General features: G+C 42.6%; 2 protein-coding genes and 1 long non-coding RNA gene across 8 annotated transcripts in view; 2 read left to right on the top strand and 1 right to left on the bottom strand.

Annotated features, from left to right (window-relative positions):
* LOC134213419 (GTPase-activating protein CdGAPr-like) overlaps nucleotides 1–23,460 on the top strand; it is a 174,790-nt gene that overhangs the window by 30,144 nt on the left and 121,186 nt on the right. The window lies entirely within an intron of this gene.
* On the bottom strand, nucleotides 9,335–9,987 carry LOC134217715 (uncharacterized). Its single transcript, XR_009981137.1, has 3 exons — nucleotides 9,946–9,987; nucleotides 9,516–9,870; nucleotides 9,335–9,458 (listed from the first exon to the last, which is right to left on the bottom strand). It is a non-coding gene; the product is annotated as an uncharacterized LOC134217715 (long non-coding RNA).
* LOC134210303 (uncharacterized) lies at nucleotides 14,511–23,458 on the top strand. The gene is made up of 5 exons (XM_062686351.1): nucleotides 14,511–14,573; nucleotides 19,725–20,650; nucleotides 20,731–21,392; nucleotides 21,479–22,961; nucleotides 23,008–23,458. The coding sequence occupies exons 1-5, from the start codon at nucleotides 14,511–14,513 to the stop codon at nucleotides 23,456–23,458; spliced, it is 3,585 nt and encodes a 1,194-aa protein (XP_062542335.1).

The raw sequence follows: 23,460 nt of genomic DNA, 5'->3' as shown, positions 1-23,460 counted from the left end.
CGAAAAGTTCACTGGGTGAGTACAAAATTCACCGAGCTCGGATTACCAACACAACTACACATCTTCCCACCCGTAATGTAGAGCCCTGCCTGTTGACTGCTAACGCAACCCAATGATGTGAGACGTCATCATTGTTTACTTCCCGCACTTTTACTGCTATCTATTCCAACTTTCTACCGTCACCAAGCGGTTATGATGTGCAATTTAAAGAAAATATTTCGGCTCTACCTTCTCTTGTGTACAATGGTAGATTTGACAAGAGTCGATTTTGACCCACAATGCGCTTTTCTAATCATTCATAGACTAACGCAAAATGAACTCCCCCAAGAAATTATGACGTTTGAGCGGGTCGCATAATGAACGCAAAATGAACTTTTGTTCGAGTGGACAACTCGCTCAAATGTTAAAATCCATCGGGTGAGTGAATTTGATGAACTTCTGCATAGGTCTATAACAAACAAACGATAGTCCGTACCTTGCATAAAAATTTCACTTCTCTGCTAAATAGCCACTATTAAGAAAACATTTTCAGTGGCACCACTGGTATCCGGGGACCGTAATCGATGCCATTTTTGCAACCAACTCTTTCTTCTCATAAAATTTTGGTCCTGATGAGAACCGATTTTCTTTCCACAATGCACCACTAACAGTAACTAAACGATAGTCCGAAGATTGTTGCTTTTGGCGATGGCCTCTCGATGTTCCGCTTTCTGTTGAGACTGCTGCTACGGGCGTCATCGTTGTGCCCGCTCTCCGAGAAAATTTAATTGAACTGAGGATTGGAGTCGAGCCCGTGAGTTGCACGATTTTGATTACTTGTCATAAGACGTGTGTCTCGAAGACGGCCTTACTGTTGAGGTCGAAATACGTATCTGTCAAGATACAATTAAGTGGTGGAATTAAATGGGATTGTACAAACTCGTCTTGTGACAAGTGAAGACATTCCACTAAAAAGCTCAAAATAATTTTCTTAACGATTTTGATGTCTGTGCCTAGTAAAATTCAATTTTTTAATAGTTTAGCACCTTGAATGCATTTTTTTGATAGTTGAGCAAAATCTTAAAGAGTTCGTCGATCGATTAACACCAAAATCTTTAAAATCGGTTGAAAGACGGCTGAGTTATTAGCCCATACTTCCTGACCACTTTTCGTGACGGTCTCAGATTTGAAACTGCAGAATGACCCCCCACCCCCTATGTTCCGGAAAGACGTAGTAAGTTTTGGTCAAAAATCATTCGGAAATACTAATTTAATTCATTAAGCATCCCAATGAATAATCTCATACTAAAACCTAATGAAGTTCATCTTCTTCCACCATGCTCGCTTCGCACCTTTGCTTCTTGTGCCCGTCGTATCAATGTCCAAAAACATTTTAATCGGGTTATTGTCCGACATTCTGGTTACGTACCCGGCCAATCGCACTCTTCCGATTTTCGCGGTGTGCACGACAGATGGTTCTCCCGACAGCTGTAGCCTGGACGATGACCGTTGCTGAGTTGCCTACATTTCACTAATTTACCGATGAGATTCTACAGACGCCATCATTGTGGCTAAAATTTCTACGGCAACCACTGGTGAAAGTCGTCACTCGGGACTTGGGACCGCTACCGATGCCATCGTTGCCGTTCAACTCTTCTCACCATTTTCTGTTGCTCCACTTTATTTTGTATAAAACGTTGGTCCTGAAAAGGGAGGATTCAATTTTTATAATGCTTATAATTATGAAAAAAAAAACAAATTTCGCTTGCTACTGACAATGGTCACTCGATTTACGATTACAAAAGAACAACAATCTTTTTATGGAAAATCTTTGGCCCTGAATAGCATAAAATAAATTTTAATCATACGCACTTTGCGTTGCGATGCGTCGTAACGGAATATTTCGTAGATTGTATAATGATAGTTGTCATGTATGTTCTTTAACTTTCTTACCCCAACTGCTTATGGATTAAAATGATAAAGCATGAAAGCTACCATAGATGGCCACGCCCATCTTCTCCGTTACTAGGGAAGGGAAGGAAATGATTATGTGACATCTACTTAACGAGAGGCCAGCGACTCACCGACGCCCTTATAGATGTCCAGGACTTGGATATTTGGGAGGGAGTTTAGGAATATCATCATAAGTAAATGATATAATAAGTTTGAACAAACGTTGGAAGTGACTATGCTAAGAAATTGATGTCACTCCGTTTGCCTGAGTGTTGTATCTTCTGGGATGGGCCAAGTTATTAGACTTGCTCTGGCTAATTAGCCTAGGTTTAAGCGCCGTTACTCGCTCTCTGAAACGAGAAAGAAAAAAAAAGACAATGGATTGAAGCCCCCCTCCCAGCGCCAGCATTAACCATTTTCATGTTCTTTCATTGATTACAGAAAAAATAAGATTAATTTACCTACCGTGGTGGTGAAAAAACACATAAGAAAGGTAAAAACAGCACTTTTGGGGATAGACTCTGCCCTTCAATTCACATCCATTTGCATTCATTCTTATGCATCACTACTGCAGCTTATAAAATAACATTCTTTTCTTAAATGTTGAAGTCCTTTTTCTAAGGAAGACGAAATGAAAAACCAGTCCGCTAAAGGGCGTCTATCACCATCATGATCTCTCCCCATATTTGCAACATAATTGCAACAATGCAGCCTTTTTCCTTTCTGTAGAAGGTGACATGTGACACCTTCCATCAACCCCTCCGTAGAACTTTTCTTCGTGCCTTAATACTTTACTCTATATAACTAATGATTCGTTACTCGTAAAGCAGATGCAAGTGCAAAAAAGTGCCATCTACTATATAGATAATATAATAGTATAATAGTATGTTCCATAGGTTTTAAATTCATCGAAATATTACACATATCGTTCAGAATGCCCTGATCTACTTTACATCATCAGGTGCAATTTTCCGCTGCCATTGGTCAAAGGTTACAAACAACTAAGCACACGATAAAAGCCATTGTCATAACTTTTACCTTTGCGCGACTAGCTGGTGCAATCGTTGCAATTTCACCTTTCAACAGAGACGATAAAATCCAAACGAATGAGGTGATTCATATGTAAATGAGGGAATGCTCTACGCAGTTACTCCTATCTAGCATTATACTGCTTCTATTACGGCAACGATATTTCGTTTTCCCAACCGACTCCGGCAGAAAAATTAGGGTATTAAGTACCGTTCGTCGCGTACGGGCTATAGGGCAGAACATCAAGCGACTAGAACTGCCAGTCACTAAGATTAACCTTTTCAATTGTTATAAATCGCTTGATTGCAGCAGCAACAGCGGCAGTCTTAAGTGCCGCCGTACACTTTCTGCATGCAGCAGGTCGACTCAGTAGATGTGGGTATGCGAAACAAACATGGCGTAATCCCTGCAAAGCTGAAAATCCTTTGGCAAATACAGACAGTTGTTGAAGTTGAACCTTGCCAGAGTGCAACTTTGGGATGGATAGCAGCAGCATGGAAAGCAGACATTGATTCATAGGAAAGCACCCATATCTAGTATTGCGCGTTTGGTAGCACTGAATCAAACGTCTGCCTCGGATAAAATGCATATGCCTCGGAGCTTATGGTGTTTAACATTTTAAATATTGCACTGCTGTAAAGTGACCAAATCCCTTTTATGTTCCTATGGTGGGTCATTGAATATCATTTACTCCTTTTCAAGTTTAATGCCACAAAAGGTGTTTCCAGTTTGATTTGCATTTTGAAAATGTACAGCACGGACAGAATCCGAATTCAGTCGCCTTAGTGATGCGTTCGATTCGAACCTTAATTTTGCGCCATGTTGACCAAATCAAAAAGAACGAGTTTGCCGACGCGATGCGATGCCGGCAGTTCATCGAAATTAGCATCTAAATATGTCCCACCGGTCCCGTGTATCAATGGCGGCTTTAGAACTGGAAATGGTAATCACCATCGACTGCTCACATGTGCAGCTACGCCTCCAGCTCGCTCGCACACAAAAATAGCCTATCCGGTGTTGAGTGTTGATGAAGTCATGGACGCGCGAATGACGCGTCATTTCCATGCTGCATTGTGTCCCATCCCAACGTAGGTTATTATATTATTAGAAGGATCAGATATCATCACTAGTTTTATTTGAGTTTGCGGTGGTCGCACAGCGAACCCACCCACCCCGACGCGGAAGAGGTAACAGGTTGCCCATCGTACATTCGACGTCGTTTATGACTTCTTGGAAGTAGCTCTAGCAGAAATGAAGGCGTGAATAGTAAAAGGAGGAATTTCGTTGTTTCTAGTTTTTCTTGTACCCTTAGTGTTTTTAATGGCTGGACTTTGGACTCAGAAATTTTAGCAAAAAAAAATTTTTTTTAAAAAGAAAACGAGTAAAAAAGTTTGTTGTCATTGTTTTTTATTGAAAATGGGTTAAATTAGATTATGTGTTGAGTAGTTGTAGCCAAAATATCATTTTTATATTGTACTAGAAATGCAACATAACCGCTAGGTAGTAAAAGTAACAAACATTGTTAAAAAAAATCCATCTCGGAAAATTAATTGTCCAAAATTATGAAGTCATTGAAAAAAAATATTTCTCGAGTTTTACGTCCTTATTCTTGCAAGAGCTTGACTTATGATATAGGGCACTGCACGAACTGCTTTGTCTCTTTCTCGCTGCAAAGAAATTAGAAAACAACAAGGCCAGTAAACGTCAAAATTTATGAGGAACGAAAGAGAAAGAGATGTTTCCGTGCAGTGCCCTATTGTCGACTACACTTGGCGGGTTACTACGACTTTGACTTTGACGGTCGAATGTCTATAAATAATATCACGCATTGCTCGAGATCAACATTCTCATAATGCAGCGATGTAGGTCGAACAAAGCGTAATTTCCCCGAAATGCTTGTGTGAAGAGAAGTTCATAATTAGTAAAGAGAAATCCGGTAATGCAACAGGAGTTTTCATGGTTTTCAAATCATTATGGTATTAAACATAATTAATTTAATTCTTTCTTGCAAGTTGCGTGTCCTAAGTTGTTTACCCTACCCGTACAAGGGCCTATTCGCAGCTGCAGTACGTCTTTTATCGTTTATTACAAACATCACAAGCAAAGAAAATTATTCTTTGACGACGGGGTGAATTGGACGTGGTTCAGATATTCATCATATCCACCTCTATCGGAACCGTCGCAGATCCGAACATGCAAGCCAGAGTGGAAAAAACAACAATTAGGCAACTCCAACGAAGGATCAGATGCGATCATGGAGCTCACCCGGCTTGACCTTAAACTATTTGAGGAACGAACGGCACTCAGCTGAAGGGGATTGAAATGAAGCAAGCTGCTCAATTTGAAGCGTTGGAAGGTGTAGTTGAAGCAAGAGGCAAGAAATCCTAAATGGGAAAGGTGAAACGGCCGGCAATTATGTGGTAGTACCCGGTGGTCTTGAAGACTGCATAAATCGACGGAATCAGGTTGCTGTCAGCCAGAAACAGCCAATTTCTACACCGGCAAGTACGATGACGATTCCAATATTGAATTCCGGAACGGGGCTGCAAATCCCATTATGTTACCTGTTTCGTCATCAGTTTCTCAACCCACGGTAATCGTTCGGAGTCATCGACGCCGATTACGACAGCTTATAAGGTCGATCCTGTGACGGGGCTTACCAGTTCCACCCAGTGTCTTCCACAAGTTCCACATGTAATGTAAATGCGGTAGCTACTGTACGGGCGTCCGGAGCTAATAATCTGTGTGCTGGTCTTCAGGATGGCGGTACAGAATTTCTGCGATCGTCTGGAGGTGGCATGTCAAGTCCTAGATCTTTCCAATCCGATGGTGCTCCAAGACCTAGTGGTTAAACCGAGAATTTGAAGCTGTACTGGGTCTCATTCAAACGGCAGTTCCACAGTGGTCGACCTCGGTATACTCAGTTGATATATGGCGAACTTGATTTCGATTGCTTCCGTAGTCACGATTTCGTTGTATCGTAAAGGCTAAATTTTGTAGATATTTGTAGAGATTTTACGAAGTATGCTAATATACTATCTAATCTGCGGAAAACCGAATTATCGTTTGAAGGAGCATAATGTTTTCAAAATAATGAATCGGGATGATCGCTGGAAAGCTGTACACAGTAATTATTTGGGCCAGATCTGCAACGGAAAACATGGCAGAAATCCATGTATATATCATCATCCGATTTTACATGGCGATTCTGGACGTTTTTCAACCACTTCTAAGCCAACACCGTAACTATTCAGGGTTGGCAAAGGAATTGGACACAAAACGAACTTGCATTAGGGTGACTCAAATTAGTATGAGAAAAACTTTTTTTCAATTTTTTTGATGGGCCGCTCCCTTATTCGGTTCTATTTGGAAACTTGATGCTCTGGACAAAATTTCATCCAAATCGGTCAACGTTTGGGCGGTGCTAAACTCGTTGGAAGTTTATATGCAAAAATGTATGCAGAAACATCCAAAAACAGTGATGTTATGCTGAAAACCGCGAGAAGATTAGAGTTTTTTAGTCAAAGATATTAATATTTTACTGGAGTGTTGTAGGGATGAATTTATTTCGCAAGTCGAGCACATCTGTATATAGAGGCCCATATACAGATGTGCTCGACATGCGGTTAGCGGCAGTTCAGTGTTGGTAAAATCGTTAATAAAACTCAATCATTGAGCGCTCCGCGCGAACTAACTCGTTTGCGAATTTAAAATAATGCATCACGTCTGAGTTTTTCATGCTAAAACGGATCATTTCACTCATTTCCCAAGTGTTTATAATAAATTTGGGGGCAATTTATTGTTTACACACGCAAGAGTATCCATTGCTCTATGTGTTGAACGTTAATTTACCTACGATGATTCAAATGAATGATTCAACACAGCCATGATTTTTTAGGTGCTGAGTTGGGTACGTTTCAACTCACGAGTGATTTGAATCGTTCATGAATTTTGAGATTTTGAATTTTTCCCAACCTTTCCCAAGCCTACCAAATAAACGAACTTGGAAAAAACCAACACCGTAGAAAAGTCGGCTAGTGCATCCAGTAAACCAAAATGAAGGCTCACCATTCCAACAGTTCTACAATGTTTCACATGTTGGTGGTTCGGCTCTTAAGTAACGGACGAAGTATCGAAACGCTAGCATTCATTGACAACGGCTCATTTCGGTTCCATTGTTGAAGAAGCGAATAGCTGATGCACTTGAAGTTGAAGGAAATTAAATGCGTCTATGCTGTCTGTGTTGAACTTAATCCTAGAATTAAAAAAACACATTAATAAAGTTCAAAAAAAAAAAAAAATGCGTCTATGCCTGACGTGAACGAACAATATCAGTCAACGTGCGCACAGTTGAATATCTGGCCTTGACAAGTTCGCATAAGCTAGTCGTTCTCACCAAATGGAGCATCTAGCGCTGCGTAATGAGCCAGTTCGATCATCTGGGGCTTCTTCCGTACATTTTCATCCATGATATGTGGCACCTGCACATTCTCGTCGACAGCAGACACTGCGTACGCTTGCGTGGCCTACTTCAGGACCGTGATCCACGGAGAATTCCATTGAGCTCTCCATTCCGACATCTGTAAGCTGTAGGCTGCAACAGTTTGGTCTGCATATTTCGAGGCGAGTGTTCTAGACCGCTTCTAAATTCTAAGTTCCGATCATCGACGTACAGACAATTCGTCCAAAATACTCTCCAAATTCAATCCTTAGGAGTGATGATACGTCCCGTCGCAGATAACGAGACAAATTGAAGAAGTGATCCATCAAATGGAATCAGAGAGAGTCGAAGAAAAAATAAGACCGAGTCATGTCCACCTAGTTACGAAGTCATCGAATGGAGTTGCTTCTCCAAATACGAAATGTTCAGGCGATCAATCGCTGCTAACAGAAGATTTTGAAGCAGCCGCTACAGTCGTCACGCATCGGTCAAGAAGAACTCGTTAAGGCTAGGAACATATTCTAGCAGCCGGTTTAGCATGCTGAATTTAAAAAAATATATATATATATATATATATATATATATATATATATATATATATATATATATATATATATATATATATATATATATATATATATATATATATATATATATATATATTGTTGCCGTTCATTGACGGATTGTGTTTGGATTGTTTAGGTCGGATAGATACTCGCATCGCATAGGGCAATCTTCGTATTGTACGACACCAAATTCTCAATTAGCTTTCCCAAAGAACATCGCCTAACCATCGAACTACGTCAGCAATTTCACGTTCCTTGTCTCCGTACAATGAAGCGGAATCTCTCCTACTTAAGGCAAGACTCAGTCTGTATACTCTGCTGTTCAAGATCAAGGTAGGAAGATCATTGGTCAAGCAATGGGTGACGTTCTTCACTTGCCATACAGTCAGAGCCGTCCATCTGGAGGTGGTTCATTGACTGTCAATGAAGGTGTGTGCAATGCGATTCGTGGTGTAGCGAGATGCTCGCTTGGAAATCCTGAGCGACAACGGCGCCAACTTCCTTGGTGCCAACCGTGAGTGACAGCAGCAGGTCCAGCAGATAAATCAACAACTTTCCGACGTGTTCAATCAAAACAGCCACTCTAACAACCAACCGTAATTCGGGAAACTAAACTCTTCTCACGTTGATGGCCGACGCAGGTGGAATAGTTACAGGTTGACGACTACCTTCAAAACTGGGACTTATCAAGGAATTATAACTTGTCATAACTTTAGCTTAACAAGAAAGTGAGCATATATTATTATCGTTTGTTCTACGTTTCAAATGAAATAATGCTGGGAGGCAGCTTGTGGTGTAAATTATAGCAGAGCGCAAGGTGAGTTAGGTCGGTATTATATGTCACTGGTCAAGTCCGACACTCCAGTACATTCCCTTGTGGTAGTTTGGCAACTACTAAGCAGGTGTGCTGGGTCGTGCGTAAATGCATTCGCCTTAGTAATAAATGAGGGTTCAAATAAGGATTCGAAAATACACGTCATAATGCAATAATAAATGGAGTATATGCCATACACTGTGCCGGAAAAGTACTCTTTAATGGGTAAAAAAGTACCCATTATGAAGCTAAATAGTTCAACTCATTAAAAGAGTAAACAGCGTTTACTCATTAATGAGTAAAAGGCCTGAACGTCAAATTCAGGAGTAATTTTTACTCATTATTAGAAACAAAGTATTCTGGATAATGGGTATTTTTTACTCTTGTTGACCAACAAAAAGGAATTTAATTTCAATTTAGTGTAATCTCTGTAATATTAAAACAAGGGATTCATTTAAATGTGATGCATGGAATAATTCTTTATTCGATCATATTTTGAAAGTAGTGAAAATACGTGTCCCAGACTGGCTTTTTTTTGTTTCCTTTTTTTGTCTTGCCGCATCGCGTATCAAAAGCCTCTTTCGTCCCGGTTCGTTCACCATCAGTCAAAATACCCCCAGCGGCTGTCTCGGCGGTAATTCCAGACACTGGTGGTCAGCGCGACGTCATTCTATTGCTAGGAAAAATCACCAGTTAGATTAGAAAAGCATTTAACTAAAAGTATCAATATTACCGTAAAAAATCCTCCGGATGTTGAATCACCGGCAGCCGAAGACTAAGCAAATAAGCACCGGACAGAATCCCCTGATTTGGTTACATGATGAGCAACAGCCTTGATATATGTGCGAGCATAACATCATGGAGGTCATGGCGAGGGTCATGGAGCATTTCATAAGCGCCAGTGGATGTTCCGCAGCGCTAGTGGATCTGGATGTCCGAATCGCTTGGTGCAAACTTGCAACGGAATCTACCCCAATCCATTCGGCTTCTGTAGCGAATTGACATCTAGCAAACAAACAGTCATTCAGCATCATCTTGACGGCAGTTATCCCGACAATTATCTCCTGCTTCTGGACTGCGTTTGTAAACTAAAATAGAAATATTAATCCCTCGATTATTCCTTTATTATTTAAAATATTGAAAGAAACAACAAAAACTCTTACCATTCTTGCGCACCCAGCTTCTTCAATTGATTGTTTGAATCTTAACTTGTTTTTCACTCATTAATGAGTAAAAGCAAGGAACATGGAAATGAGCACAAAATACGCATTTTTGTCTAAAATAAATTACTAGTTATTTTGACAGCTGCATATATCGGTAGAAAATGTTCATTTTTTACTCTTTAAAGAGTATTGCTGGGTTTACAGTGTAGGGCAATAAGCTGTCCAGCTGTCAAACAACTCGTTTCACACCTGAAGAAGAACTAGCCCATAAGATTTTCTGACGTTTAATATACTTTCTCTTTCAAATGCAGAAGCTAGATAGAATTAGTTTCTGGTGGGCTTGTACAGTTGATCTGGCATCGTGCCCCAGATTTAGATCCACCAATGAATGAATGAATTTTCAGAAGAATGACTTGAAGTATTTACGAAAAGAGTCTGGAGGATTTCCCATCGGAATTTCTGGATGAATTTCTGTTATCTAATTCTCATAAAAAAAATTTCAAGAAATTTTTGGAGGAAGAATTCGTACAATTTCCAAATGATAAAATACAATTAAAATTCTGAGCCATGAAAGAATTTAAGCACCTTAAAAATTGCGTGCCACAAAAAGCTCCGTAACGTTCTGTCCCAGCAATCAGCGTCTGTGGTTCCACAGATTAACCGTCTTCGACTATGTTTACCATGTTTATGATTGAACCTTTATTTTCATCTTTCAATCAATTCTCGAAGTGCTCCTTCCACTAGCTGTCACCCAATTTTGATCGGTCAGCGAATTTCTTTCTCAGTCATTTGAATATGGCGGACACTTTCTCAGTCTTGTGCGGAGATAAGATGATGAATGCTTCTGTTTCCCTAATCAAAACTCTCATGGAACACATACTCAATGTCATCCGATCTACACGCCCGTTTCAAATCACTCAGAGACTGAGTGAAATTGTATTGCCGTCTCTTTTCTTCTCACGGAAATCTTACTCATTTTTCGTAAAAAGTGGAACTACTCAAATTTTGACACTGCACAGGTAGCAATGTTGTCCCGAACAGTTAAACTAGGGATCCTACATTCAGAGATATGCGAAAGCGGCCATCTTGAGCCAATCGAGCATTGAGAACTGTCAAAATCTGAGCCAAATGAACATCGTTATTGTTGCAGATCGAAAATTATTGCGATTTTGGTGGAATAGATTTTATGAAAAGTTTTATCGAATAAACAATTTGTTTTGCTTTCGTAAGTAAAAGTAGTCTAGTTGATTATATCGTGTTCATTCGTATTGCTCTTTAATTTTAGCGAAAATGCACTGCTATAGGATAGATAAAATAATAAAAAAAGTGTCTTCGAATGTAAAGTCATGTGCAAGCCTAAACATTTTTCACTGCGGCAAGTGCTGGCAGCGTTTGTTTACGAAAGTAACAGCGTTGCTAAATCGTCTGGAAAAGTATTCGCACATCTCTTAATATAGGATCCCTAAGTTAAACTATCGAAAGATTTCTTGTCATTCGTATCCAAATATATATTTCTCGCGTGATTTTTGAAAACGTCGTAAGTTCAAAAGAGAGGCTCTCTTTGTTTACTTTCTCTTTCGATTATTACAAAGCCATACTATCGTTTACATTGGATTTTCCAGCACCGATCTGAAGAAAATAACTTTGTCTAGTGTGGTGAGGTGAAAATATTGCAATAAATTTTAAACTAGCCTAGATATTAGCAAAAAAGAGTGCAATGAAAGAGAGTCTCTCATTGGGCTTACGACGTTTTCAAAAATCACGCGAGATTTGGATTATGTGCAGTTGTCATATGTTTTGTACAAATTTGACGATCAGGTATAAATAAATAATCGTAAAATATGCTCGAATTTTTTATAGGCGGCATGTGATCCATGTGATATGCATATGAGGCAACCGAAATGCTGAGGCGCGTTATATTTTACTCTACGATACCGAAACGACGCACTGCCACATGTTGTCCATCACGTGCATTTTCAGTCGAGAACGGTTTGCCATGCATCATACACGCATTACTTTGCATGTGTAGGTCATCTGCTCTAACCGCAATCAGCTATGTATAGGTAGTCAAAGCGTTCGTCGCTGGCAGTGCACGGTTTGGTTCCGATGTACAACACGGTTAGAAAAAAGTACCTAATTTTAGGTACTTTTTTTCTCTTGCATCTCCCTCCCTCTTTCATTTGTTGTCATAAAATGAAGAGCAAAACCACTCAACAAGGGCATTAAAGTGTGGGAACCCAACGTTGAGTAATCTCAAGTTTACAAAAGTTGAGTGAAATTTACCTAACTTTTGGTTAGTTTCTATTTAAAATTAAGTATATTTTACTTAATATTAAGTGAATTTTACTTAATTTCTAGGAAAAAATACTTAATTTTGGGTTCCTACCAGGCTTGACAAAACTCCTCACACTCGCTAGAGTCAAATAAAATCATCATCAGCAATATGCTGCCTTTGCATCCTCACAATTGAGTGGAAGCGTAAAAAAGCAGAGGTACAAATACACAGAGTGAGGAAAAGCAAAATAAAAACACATGTGAGTGAGGCGTCGGGCGAAAGAGCACTCACTGAGCCTCCGGAGCGACGCTTTGTATGTGAAAAAATCTTGGAGGCTGTTTTGAGTGTGAGTGTAAGTGAGTGACGCACCACAAGAAAAAGATGAACAGATAGACTCGCTCTTGTTTTGCGACGCACAAGCTCGGGTTTAATGATGCACAATGTTGTGAGTTTTGATGCTTATTTCTGCTCCTCAAAAAAAACTCTTGCTCTTGCTCATTTTCTACTCGGCGAGGAGTTTTTGGCAAGCCTGGTTCCCACACTGAACCCCCGATTTGAGTGAAAAGTACCTAATATTAGGTACTTTTTTCTAACCGTGAAAATCATATCGGTTTGGTGCCTACAGCGCATGCGCGATTGGATGAAGAGCCGAGAGCGCGCAATCGGAACAAAATAGAAAGAGAAAAGAGGCGGTGATTAGGGGGAATGACGGCTTTAAGGTCACTCTTGACAGAATCCAAGTTTCAAAGTGCTCGCGTTTTCGGGGGCACACCACTCGATACGGAAGCAACGCACAACTGTCATTTTTATTTTTTCACGCATGCATGCGCAGCAAAGCTGAATCAACAAAAATGACAGTCGTCCGCCGCCTCCGTATCGAGTGGTGCGCCCCCGAAAACGCGAGCACTTTGAAACTTGGATTCTGTCAGGAGTGACTTAAGAGGTTTTGTTCTATTATTGTCAGGGGGTTTTCTATAACCAATTATGCTCAAATTTGGCCTAAACATTCTTTGCATATCAAAGAATATTGTGGCCGAATTTCATAAAATTTGGTCAACAAAAACCCCCTGACAATAATAGAACAAAACCTGCCAAATCCGTCATTTCCCCTAAATAAATTTTCTGCTCTCGCAAAGCGTTTCATGGCGAAAGTCCGGCATTGAATAAGCACATCGGAGCAAAAGCATCTTTAATATTTTATACACCCAATATTTGTTTTAACCGTTTGGTATTCTTTTATTCCTCGGTTAACCTGAACTTTCACAGCTTTTTAAACACCACCTGAATTTTCTTTGATTTTTTTCGTTGGGTTAACTCATGGTTTCATTGACGCTAAAGGATTTAATCGAACTCAACCGTGTAAAAAAAAGAAGATTTATCCATGGTTCCACAAATTAATGAAAAATTGCATAAGCAAATGTGTACGCTGATGGAAGGAGGTATACATCTGTAACTGTTCAACATCTGTCCACGTGGTTCGAGAGCAGCCCTTCCGGAGGAAAATTATTTATCAAAGGAATAAACTAAAAATGGAATAATTAATAATTTAGGAATGGTTAGATTATAAACTTCATTGTACAGACGCCATTTTTCTGTTATGTATGTAATGTCTAATCATTCTAAACATATTTTAACTGTCTGGTTAACATATAACAATAAAGACTCGTCTCATTTTACGAAATAACTTGAATTAAAACTAAAAGATACCGTTCCATTGAATAGATAGATAGATGTTTTATCTGTCTATTGAAAAGTAATATGATTCTTTTGGTGGTATTTTTTTAATTTTTAGTTTTGTTTAGTTTGAATTTAAGGCTTTGAATTCGATAAATGGGATGTAGCTTAGAAGCAAGTAGACGGAACGGAAAACACACTTGAAGATGAATCGTTTGTGTTGGATGGGTCATTTCAGGTCCTTTTTATATGCGTTTTTCTCGAAATATTTAAATTTAATCAAACGGTGCACAGGTTGAAGAATTGATCACGCGACGCCTCTGGTTGGATCCTATCGATAACAAAATTTTATATTTTCATGATTTATAATGCAAAACAATGATTTTTTTTTGGGCTGTTTTGAAGCTTTTATATCAAATATGTTCATATATCATTGTGCTAATTTGTTGTAATATTACTATGTATTTATTTTTGCGCTGCAACTTACTCTCATCCCAAAAGAGTAAATCTCGTTTTTGCGAACAGCTCATTATATAAATACTTTTCAATTTCCTACTCCGTCAATTCTGCGGTGCGAAAAATACTTCATCTTGTTATATAACTGACCCGAAGCCCAATGGAGGTCTATCGCAAAATCGACCACCTCTGGAGAAACGTTGCCTCACTACGGAATACAAGTGTAAGTGGCCTACATCGGTTCCGAGAAACTGAACCAATTAGTCGCTAAACAAGCCAACTCGCTTCGCATCTATTGGGTCACAATAATTTCGTTATCGACTGGTGGAACGAGAGCGCAAAAACTTCAACCAAAGAAAGGTAGACCAACCGAGCAAACTATCGGACCAAATGCAGGAAGACGTTCTGCGTGAGGCCCGGTAATTAAATCATTCCGGCGAACGGAGCCATTTCTCGCCGTCATTAATCTATTTCCGCGTGACAAAAGCATTTATTATGGTGACATTTCTCTTTCTCTCGTCCGGTGTGGTGGCTCGAGTTAAGCGCCCAGTGAGAGGTGCAGCCAGCACCGAGTTAGTTCCTCCTTGAGCTGACTGCGCGTGTGCGTGTCTCTAGCTATCGCACAAATGGCAATAATGCATGCAATGCTGCTGAGCACAGCCTACGGAGATTCATAGGCGAACGATATCCTATCCAGCGGAGATCTCCTAAGAAAGCGCACTGAATATGTCTGCCCTGAACACTTCATAGTCATACGAACGCGGAGGATTTTCATTTCCTCTATCTCCTAAGGCGATTGGGAAGGAACATGGTGATATGTACCTTTAATGGGGACTTGATCCCCACTCGCTTCCAATGATTGCATTGACCCTAATACTCCACTGAGGTGAGGAAATTTGCAAAAAAAAACCTTCCTTATTCACTGGCACAGAATACTTGTGCAACCTGAACAAATACGTAGATTATAGCGTGAAAAGTGTGCTTAAAGGTCTGTGACTAGGGTCGAGTGACGATCGCTTTACGTTCATCGTCGTCGTCGTCGTTGTCGTCCACGAGAAGGTGCATTCACATCGGAAGCATCGCGAGAATCCACTTAATGCAGATCACAAGTGAATGTAAAATCAATTAGCATAATACTCTCTTGGTGAGGGAAGGCAATTTATGGAGCTGACAGCTGTGGATATGCCCCGGCGGATGTCGTTGGATATTGTTGGAGTTGGATTTATGGATGAGGGGACGGACCCTCGGCAGATGATGATAACTGCCAATTATTTATTTGTCCCTTCGATTCACCCTGTCGCGGTAGCTCCGACAAAGCCATACGTCGTTGGTAATTGTATTCCACCATGACGTTAACCCATTATGTTGGATGCAGATCGTAGGATAAACTGGGGCCAAATTACCAACGCTCCGAAATAAAAACAGAATAAACCATCTAGCGGTGCTGTTGAGTTGTTCATTAGAAGAAGCAAAGAGCAAACACAATTACACAAGTTGTAACATCTTCTCACGGTAGCAATTACATTTGTCTGGTGTGATCTGACTCCCCCTAAAATGTATTTTTATTATCGTTGGATCCTTTTGCACTCGAATACGCACCGGCGATTGAATCCATCGATTGTCCCCAGGTTAACCTAATTCATGAAATATTTGCTGTCAGCGGGCTTGACCACGTAACATAGGTGGCTCAACGCAGCATATTGCGTTGCCCTATAGATGCTGCAGTTCTGGGATATGGATACAAAAGACAGATCCATGGTACAGCCCACTGTATTTTCGTAACAGCGATCTTTTCGAGATGGGTTCGCCACTGATAAAGATGTATTGTGCTTATCCCGTAAGAACGCGCCATTCATAATTTGCATACCTACCTGTATTGCAAATGCTTTGGAGCTCGTTGCATAAAAAAACTGCACGTAGCTACAAAATGATATATGCAGGTATGCAACTCACTGCACAACAAAGTGGCCATTATTCATATTCTGGGTTTTGCATATTGCTGCGCACAGCTCCAGCAGCAGGCAATGCGTGTTAACAGGGTAAAGTTATGCAACGACAACTGCGGCGCGCCCGCCCCTCCGCGGTCATTTCCATCGTGCGCGTCAACCCATTTGGATGCGTAACGAACAATACGGACGGACCATTACCGACTGAAACAGAGACAGAAGAAAGCGAATTTTCATCTCCTTTCAACCGTTCTTGCTTGCGCTGATATATATGTTTGTATGCAGCTGTAAATCGAATCGAAACCGAAAGGGCACAGCTCCAATCTGGTGTGCGACAGGCATGGTTGAAATCGAAATTGAATTCGTTCGGTAGGATGGAACGACGAACGGTGAGAAGGTGAGGTATGCACATTCGCAGTTGTGAGAGATCACATGTACACGAAATTGCCGCCCCGGCCACAGCATAATTGAAAGTTATGCAAAGTGAATTATTACTCGGTCCGAGAAAGCCTGGATCATTATTCCCAGACACCAGTATGTGCAGTGTAGACGATGACGGGCGATGAATTCATCGAAGCACTGTGGTGATGTGCACCGGTTGTGATTTTGTTCTGAGAAATCGATTTGCTCAGCTGGCATACCTGAATTGAATTCATAAATTTACAATCACGCGCAAATTGAGAGATTATTCACCCGATGATTGCCTCTATAAAATACGGCTGGTATTGGCATTGAATAGGAACGAACATTATAGTAGCACAGGTTTTGAGGTTTATGCGGTTTGATGATGGAAAGTTATACTGACAATGAATCAATCATTGCGCAGCAATGTATTTTACACCCAACCAGTGGCTGTTAGATTGTCTTACAAGTGTATATAAGAACTAGGCATATGCCAAATTGCTAAATGTTTTGTTGTCTTGATAATGGGCTGATCTTTGTACCGAAATATATTAACATAGTTCAAAGTTGTTGCTTAGAAAATTTTCTTAGATTTTGCAGAAGCAATGTTTTGAGAAGTTTTATTGTTTGAAATTTATATATTTCAAATATTCGACATAATAATAAAATGATCATTGTGTCTGTGTTATATGACATTTGTTTTAAAAAATAATAAAAAATACTGTGCGATTCTCTTTTTGAAATTTATCATTCGATAAGAATTGTCTTCATTGCGCTCGTTTAATTATAGAAAGTAACAACACCAGTCTACTTTGTAGGCACTATTAAGCCTAAGTAGATACAAACGTCTTTTCTATACTTCCTTAATTATAGCAATTACTTTTCACACAATAGCAGTCCCTTGCCGGAAACACTATTACACTAACTCACACTCCATCCAGAGCACGCATTCCTCATCCATCCGCTTTGACTGGTTTCTGATGGCTCAAGACGACAACAACCTCTCGAGTCTCGCGTGCTGCAGTGCGCTTCAAACAAAAAAGAAGCTATTTCAAGTAGCCGCCAACCGCCCGCCCAGCGAAAACCCCAATACGGTTCTCCGCGAAGCACTCTTCCCATCCGGGCTATGCAGCAGCGTTCTAAGTCTCCACTAAGAACAAGTTTCCACGCTTTTACGGGAAAGAGTCATTGCGCTGATAAGAGAGTCGCACCGATCCACTTCTACCTCATCACTCATTCCGCACGCGGAACGACATCAACCGTTTTTAGTGCGGTGTCTCTTTTGCGGTGGGAGCGCACAGTTCTTTGGCCTTGAGTCGGCGAACTGCCTAATCGAGTTATTCGTATGCTTCGTCCGACCGGAGTCGATGTCAGCTAGATTCAAAATTACCAGCTGGCAATGAAATCGACAAATAACCCAATGAAATGACGACAACAGTCGAACGTGAGCCGATTCGGTTAGATCAAGTGTAACGAAAGAAAAAGTACACACAAACCGCAATTCGGGAGAAAAGCAAAAGTTTGTTTTTGGAAGCTCGGAATCAGGTTACCCGTGTTGGTCTACTCGATTGTAGTTTTGGCGGTTGCAATCAGAGAAATTGCAATCAAACGAAACTACGCAGCCGCCCCGTAGCAGGTGTTGATTCGATCAATCAATGTTAATTTCCATCAGATCCCGAACTCTCGCGTGAAAAAGGGGCCGAAATTTCGTTTGAATCGAGCACCCGCTGCTGGATGGGAAGAAACGCATTGCGCGCGCGTGCGAGATATCTCTTGAGATTTCTATGGCTCTTTCGCGATTTGTATATCTTAATTACCAACATATGGGATATGATATCTGCAGAATGGTATAATTGGGTGCTAATGTGGAAAACATTAGCTTCCTTTATGAGAATGATGAAAAAATTGCTTTTTCTGATTGAAAATGATTCATTTGCATTGACATAGAATAAACCTCACAAGTCCGGAAAAACACGACGGAATTTTAGAATAAATCGCCATTTCTATCAATGCTCGATATGATGACACAAGTATTTTGGCCAGATGTGCTCCAAATCAATAGAAACATCCTTTTTGCCTTTCTCGTATACTAAGTATACGTAAAGGCTATAGAATCACTCCAAAACCGAACTTTTGATAGAAGGCTCGGAGACCCATATTGTTATATACCAATCGACTCAGTTCGACGAATTGAGGTGATGTCTGTATGTGTGTGTGTGTGTGTGTGTGTGTGTGTCTGTGTGTGTGTGTGTGTGTGTGTGTGTGTGTGTGTGTGTGTGTGTGTGTGTGTGTGTGTGTGTGTGTGTGTGTGTGTGTGTGTGTGTGTGTGTGTGTGTGTGTGTGTGTGTGTGTGTGTGTGTGTGTTAGGGTGGCTCAAATTAGTATGGAAAAAACTTTTTTCAAATTTTTTGATGGGCCGCCCTCTTATTCGGATCTATTTGATGTCCTGATGCTCTGGACAAAATTTCAGCCAAATCGGTCAACGTTTAGGCGGTGCTAAACTCGTTAGAAGTTTATATGCAAAAATGTATGCAGAAACATCCAAAAACAGTGATTTGCAGTTAGACGACACAATTTACGATGAAGAACTATGATACTCATTCAGGTCTTGAAGAATTTAATACAGAATGTTATGCTGAAAACCGCGAGAAGATTAGTGTTTGCCCGGCGAAGTTATTAGCATTTCTCTGAAGTGGGGTTTGAGCAAATTTCGTTTCTTTTACCTTTGAAAAGAAATAAATTCACCCATACAACACTCCAGTAAAATGCTAATATCTTTGCCTAATAAACTCTAATCTCTAATTTTCTTGTATTTAATTCTACAAGAACTGAATGAGTATCATGGTTTCTGATCGTAAATTGTGCCGTCCAACTGCAAATCACTGTGTGCCGACAAGACCCCTCGTTTCGGTAACCCAGGCCGGCACAGCGCTATGCTTCCCGATGACAGTGCGCAAAGAGAAGAAAATTTCCCCTAGTTCTCCTTTGGATCCTCCAACACCGTTCTGCAAATCGCTGCGCGGCAGGTTCTGGGAAAGGAGCTTCCTACCTTTGGAGGGAATCCAGAAGACTGGCCTATCTTCATCAGCAACTTCGAACAGTCCACAGCAACCTGTGGATACTCAGAAGCGGAGAATCTAGTCCGTCTTCAACGATGTTTGAAGGGGCACGCGCTGGAGTCGGTTCGCAGCCGACTTCTCCTACCAGGAAGTGTACCGCACGTCATTCAGACCCTGCGTACGCTTTACGGTAGGCCAGAGCTGCTTATCCGTACTCTGATGACGAAGATCCGCCAGGTTCCAGCTCCTACGCACGATCGAATGGAAAAACTGATCCAATTCGGTCTCTCCGTGCAAAATCTGGTCGACCATATCAAAGCAGCAAACCAGCTGAACCATCTTTCGAATCCGGCGTTGATGCAGGAGCTTGTAGAGAAACTGCCTGGTTCGATGCGACTCGACTGGGCAATCTACAAGAACAAAAACCAGCCGGCGACCCTCGAAACATTCGGGGACTACATGGCCGGGCTGGTAACGGCGGCGAGTGAGGTGTCTTTCGAGCTCCCAGGAGAAAGTGCAACAGCAAGAAATGACAAGCGAAAGTCCAGGGAAACCGGGAACGTCTACGCACATTCCGGTGAACGAATCCCCCTTTCCGCGTCCGGTGGATCAGCTACCCCTGGAGCAACCGGCGGGCTAAATTCTCCAGTCAACACGAAGGCTAGCAAGCCATGCGCAGCGTGCGGTCGGAGCGGCCATCGGGTGGCAGAATGTCATCAGTTCAAGGGTGCGACTTTGGACGAACGCTGGAAACTTGTTCAGCTGAAGGGTTTATGTCGGACGTGCCTGAATAACCACGGCAAATGGCCGTGCCGTTCCTGGAATGGATGCGGCGTCGAAGCTTGTAGGCAAAAGCACAACACCCTCCTACACACCTCTCCCCCTCGGGAAACGTAGGAATGTCAGCGAGTCACGTGTTGTCGGACGATTTAAAATGGCCACTCTTTCGCATCGTGCCCGTCGTTCTTTTCAGCGACAGATCCTCCCAACCAATATTCGCCTTCATCGATGAGGGCTCTTCCTACACTCTGCTGGAGGAATCAGTCGCGAAGCAGCTAGGAGTTAGAGGTCAGGTAGAGCCACTAACACTCCAATGGACCGGCAACGTACAGCGGAAAGAGGCGAAATCACACCGTGTCCAGGTCGAAATCGCCGGAAAGGGTTCCGCCAATCGGCACAAGCTGGTGGATGCTCGTACGGTCAGCCGGCTTGTTCTACCTTCGCAATCTCTGAAATATGGGGAACTGGCTAATCGGTTTCCTCACCTTCGTGGTCTTCCCCTGGAGGACTACGAACTCGTCCAACCTAAGTTGCTGATAGGGCTAGACAATCTCAGACTGTGCGTCCCGCTGAAGCTGCGAGAAGGAGGACCGAAGGATCCGATCGGGGCGAAATGTAGACTTGGGTGGAGCATCTATGGCTGCATACCCGGTCAGCCGCCGCAAACGGCAATCGTTAGCTTTCATGTCGGGGCGGCATCTGATCCGGATCGAGAGTTGAACGAGCAGCTACGTGACTACTTCACCTTGGAGACTGCAGGCGTTTCTGGTCCTCGTGAGATTCCGGAGTCGGAAGAAGATAAGCGTGCTAGACAGCTGCTGGTGGACACAACGCGCCGCGTTCCTCTGGATCGGGGTACGAAACCGGACTGCTTTGGAGAGCGGACGATCACAGTTTTCCCGATAGCTACCCCATGGCTGTACGTCGGTTGGAGGCGCTAGAGCGAAAGCTGCAGCAGAATCCAGAATTGGAACGACGAGTGCGAGAGCAGATCGTGGAATACGAGCGTAAGGGATACGCCCACAAAGCAAGCCTGGCTGAACTGACGTCCGTAGCAGCTGAACAAGTCTGGTATCTCCCGTTGGGCGTCGTTACGAATCCCAGAAAATCCGGCAAGGTGCGGCTAATCTGGGATGCAGCAGCCAAAAAGAACAACGTTTCCTTCAACTCCAAGCTGCTCAAGGGCCCGGACCTACTGTCCCCGCTTCCGCAAGTTCTCCGTCAGTTTCGCCAGTTTCCAGTCGCCGTGTGTGGAGATATCATGGAGATGTTCCACCAAATAAAGATTCGAGCACCCGACTGCCAGTCGCAACGGTTTCTGTTCCGTGACAACCCGTCGGATCCACCTAGGGTGTATGTGATGGACGTCGCCACGTTTGGTTCGACCTGTTCTCCAACCTCTGCACAGTATGTCAAAAACCTCAACGCGGAAGAGTGTTCAGGCGAATATCCGGCTGCCGCGGCTATCAAAAACAAGCACTACGTGGATGACTACCTGGACAGCTTCGAGACAGTCCAGGAGGCGATCGAGGTCGTCAACGAGGTTAAGTTGGTCCACTCTCTGGCTAGTTTCACGCTGCGTCACTTCTTGTCCAACGAAGCAGGTGTTCTCGAGGGAATCGGTGCGACATGCGAAATTGAGCCGAAGAACCTGGACCTAGAACGTGGAGAAAAGCTGGAATCGGTGCTCGGCATGAAGTGGATTCCATCCGACGATGTCTTCGTGTACACGTTCGGCCTGAGGGAAGATCTACAGTCCATACTCGCCGAAGGTCACATTCCGACAAAGAGGGAAATCGCCAGGATTGTGATGAGCTTGTTCGACCCTCTCGGGTTCATCGCCTTCTTCCTCGTACACGGTAAAATTCTGTTACAAGACATTTGGGCGAAAGGAACGGAGTGGGATCAACAGATACCGGAGGACATATATGAGCGGTGGCAGCAGTGGTCAAATCTCTTCGGACGACTGAGTGAGCTTCGAATTCCTCGGTGCTATTTCCGCTCGCCCTTCCCTGCAAGTCTCGACGGTCTTCAAGTACATCTATTCGTCGACGCCAGCGAGTCAGCATTCGCCTGCGCAGTGCACTTTCGCCTGGAGACAGACAGTGGTATACAAGTGGCGCTCGTCGGCGCCAAGACCAAAGTAGCTCCGCTAAAAACGCTCTCTATCCCTAGACTCGAGCTGAAAGCAGCCGTCCTCGGCGTTCGACTGTTAGAGACCATCCAGAACCAGCACAGTTTCACGATCAGCCGTCGCTTCTGCTGGAGTGATTCGGGTACGGTACTTGCGTGGATTCGCTCCCATGATCACAGGCGCTTTCACAAGTTTGTCGCCGTCCGCGTCGGTGAAATCCTGACTTCCACAGAGCAACGTGAGTGGAGGTGGGTGCCTACGAAGCTCAACGTCGCCGATCTAGCTACCAAGTGGGGATCTAGTCCGCAGTTAACCATGGACAGCCCTTGGTTCCAGGGGCCAACCTTCCTTAAAGACCCTGAAGAGGACTGGCCGCAACAACGAACGATCACTTCAACTGACGAAGAGCTACGACCTGCACACTTTCTCTGCACATTTCGATCCGATTGTGGATTTAGCTCGGTTTAGCAGTTGGACCAAATTACACCGTGCAACAGCCTACGTGCTGCGTTTCGTCGACAACATTCGCAGAAAGAAGCAAGGACTTGCGTTGGAGCTTGGCGTTCTCAACAGTGACAAACTACGGCGAGCAGAAGAAATGCTGTGGAAGCTAGCCCAAGTCGAGGCCTACCCTGATGAAGTCGCCGTTCTCGCTACATCTCAAGGTCCGCCGGATCGCCGTCACGTCGTGGTGAAGAAGTCCAGCAATATCTACTCGAAATGGCCTTTCATTGACGAGAGAGGAATTCTGCGGAGTCGTGGTCGAATCGAAGCTGCCCCTACGTAGCG

The sequence above is a fragment of the Armigeres subalbatus genome, chromosome 2 (assembly GCF_024139115.2).
Source record: "Armigeres subalbatus isolate Guangzhou_Male chromosome 2, GZ_Asu_2, whole genome shotgun sequence".
NCBI lineage: Eukaryota > Metazoa > Arthropoda > Insecta > Diptera > Culicidae > Armigeres > Armigeres subalbatus.
The sequence above is the reverse complement of the archived record's forward strand: the minus strand, read 5'-3'. Positions and strand labels throughout refer to the sequence as shown.

What these genes read in the sequence shown, in the direction of transcription:
- LOC134210303 (XM_062686351.1), top strand. Translation starts at nt 14,511, where the DNA reads ATGGAGGTCTATCGCAAAATCGACCACCTCTGGAGAAACGTTGCCTCA. An exon ending in CCTCACTACGGAATACAAGT is followed by an intron (nt 14,574 to 19,724) that starts GTAAGTGGCCTA and finishes GCTGCGCGGCAG; the next exon opens with GTTCTGGGAAAGGAGCTTCC. An exon ending in GTCGCCGATCTAGCTACCAA is followed by an intron (nt 22,962 to 23,007) that starts GTGGGGATCTAG and finishes CCTTGGTTCCAG; the next exon opens with GGGCCAACCTTCCTTAAAGA.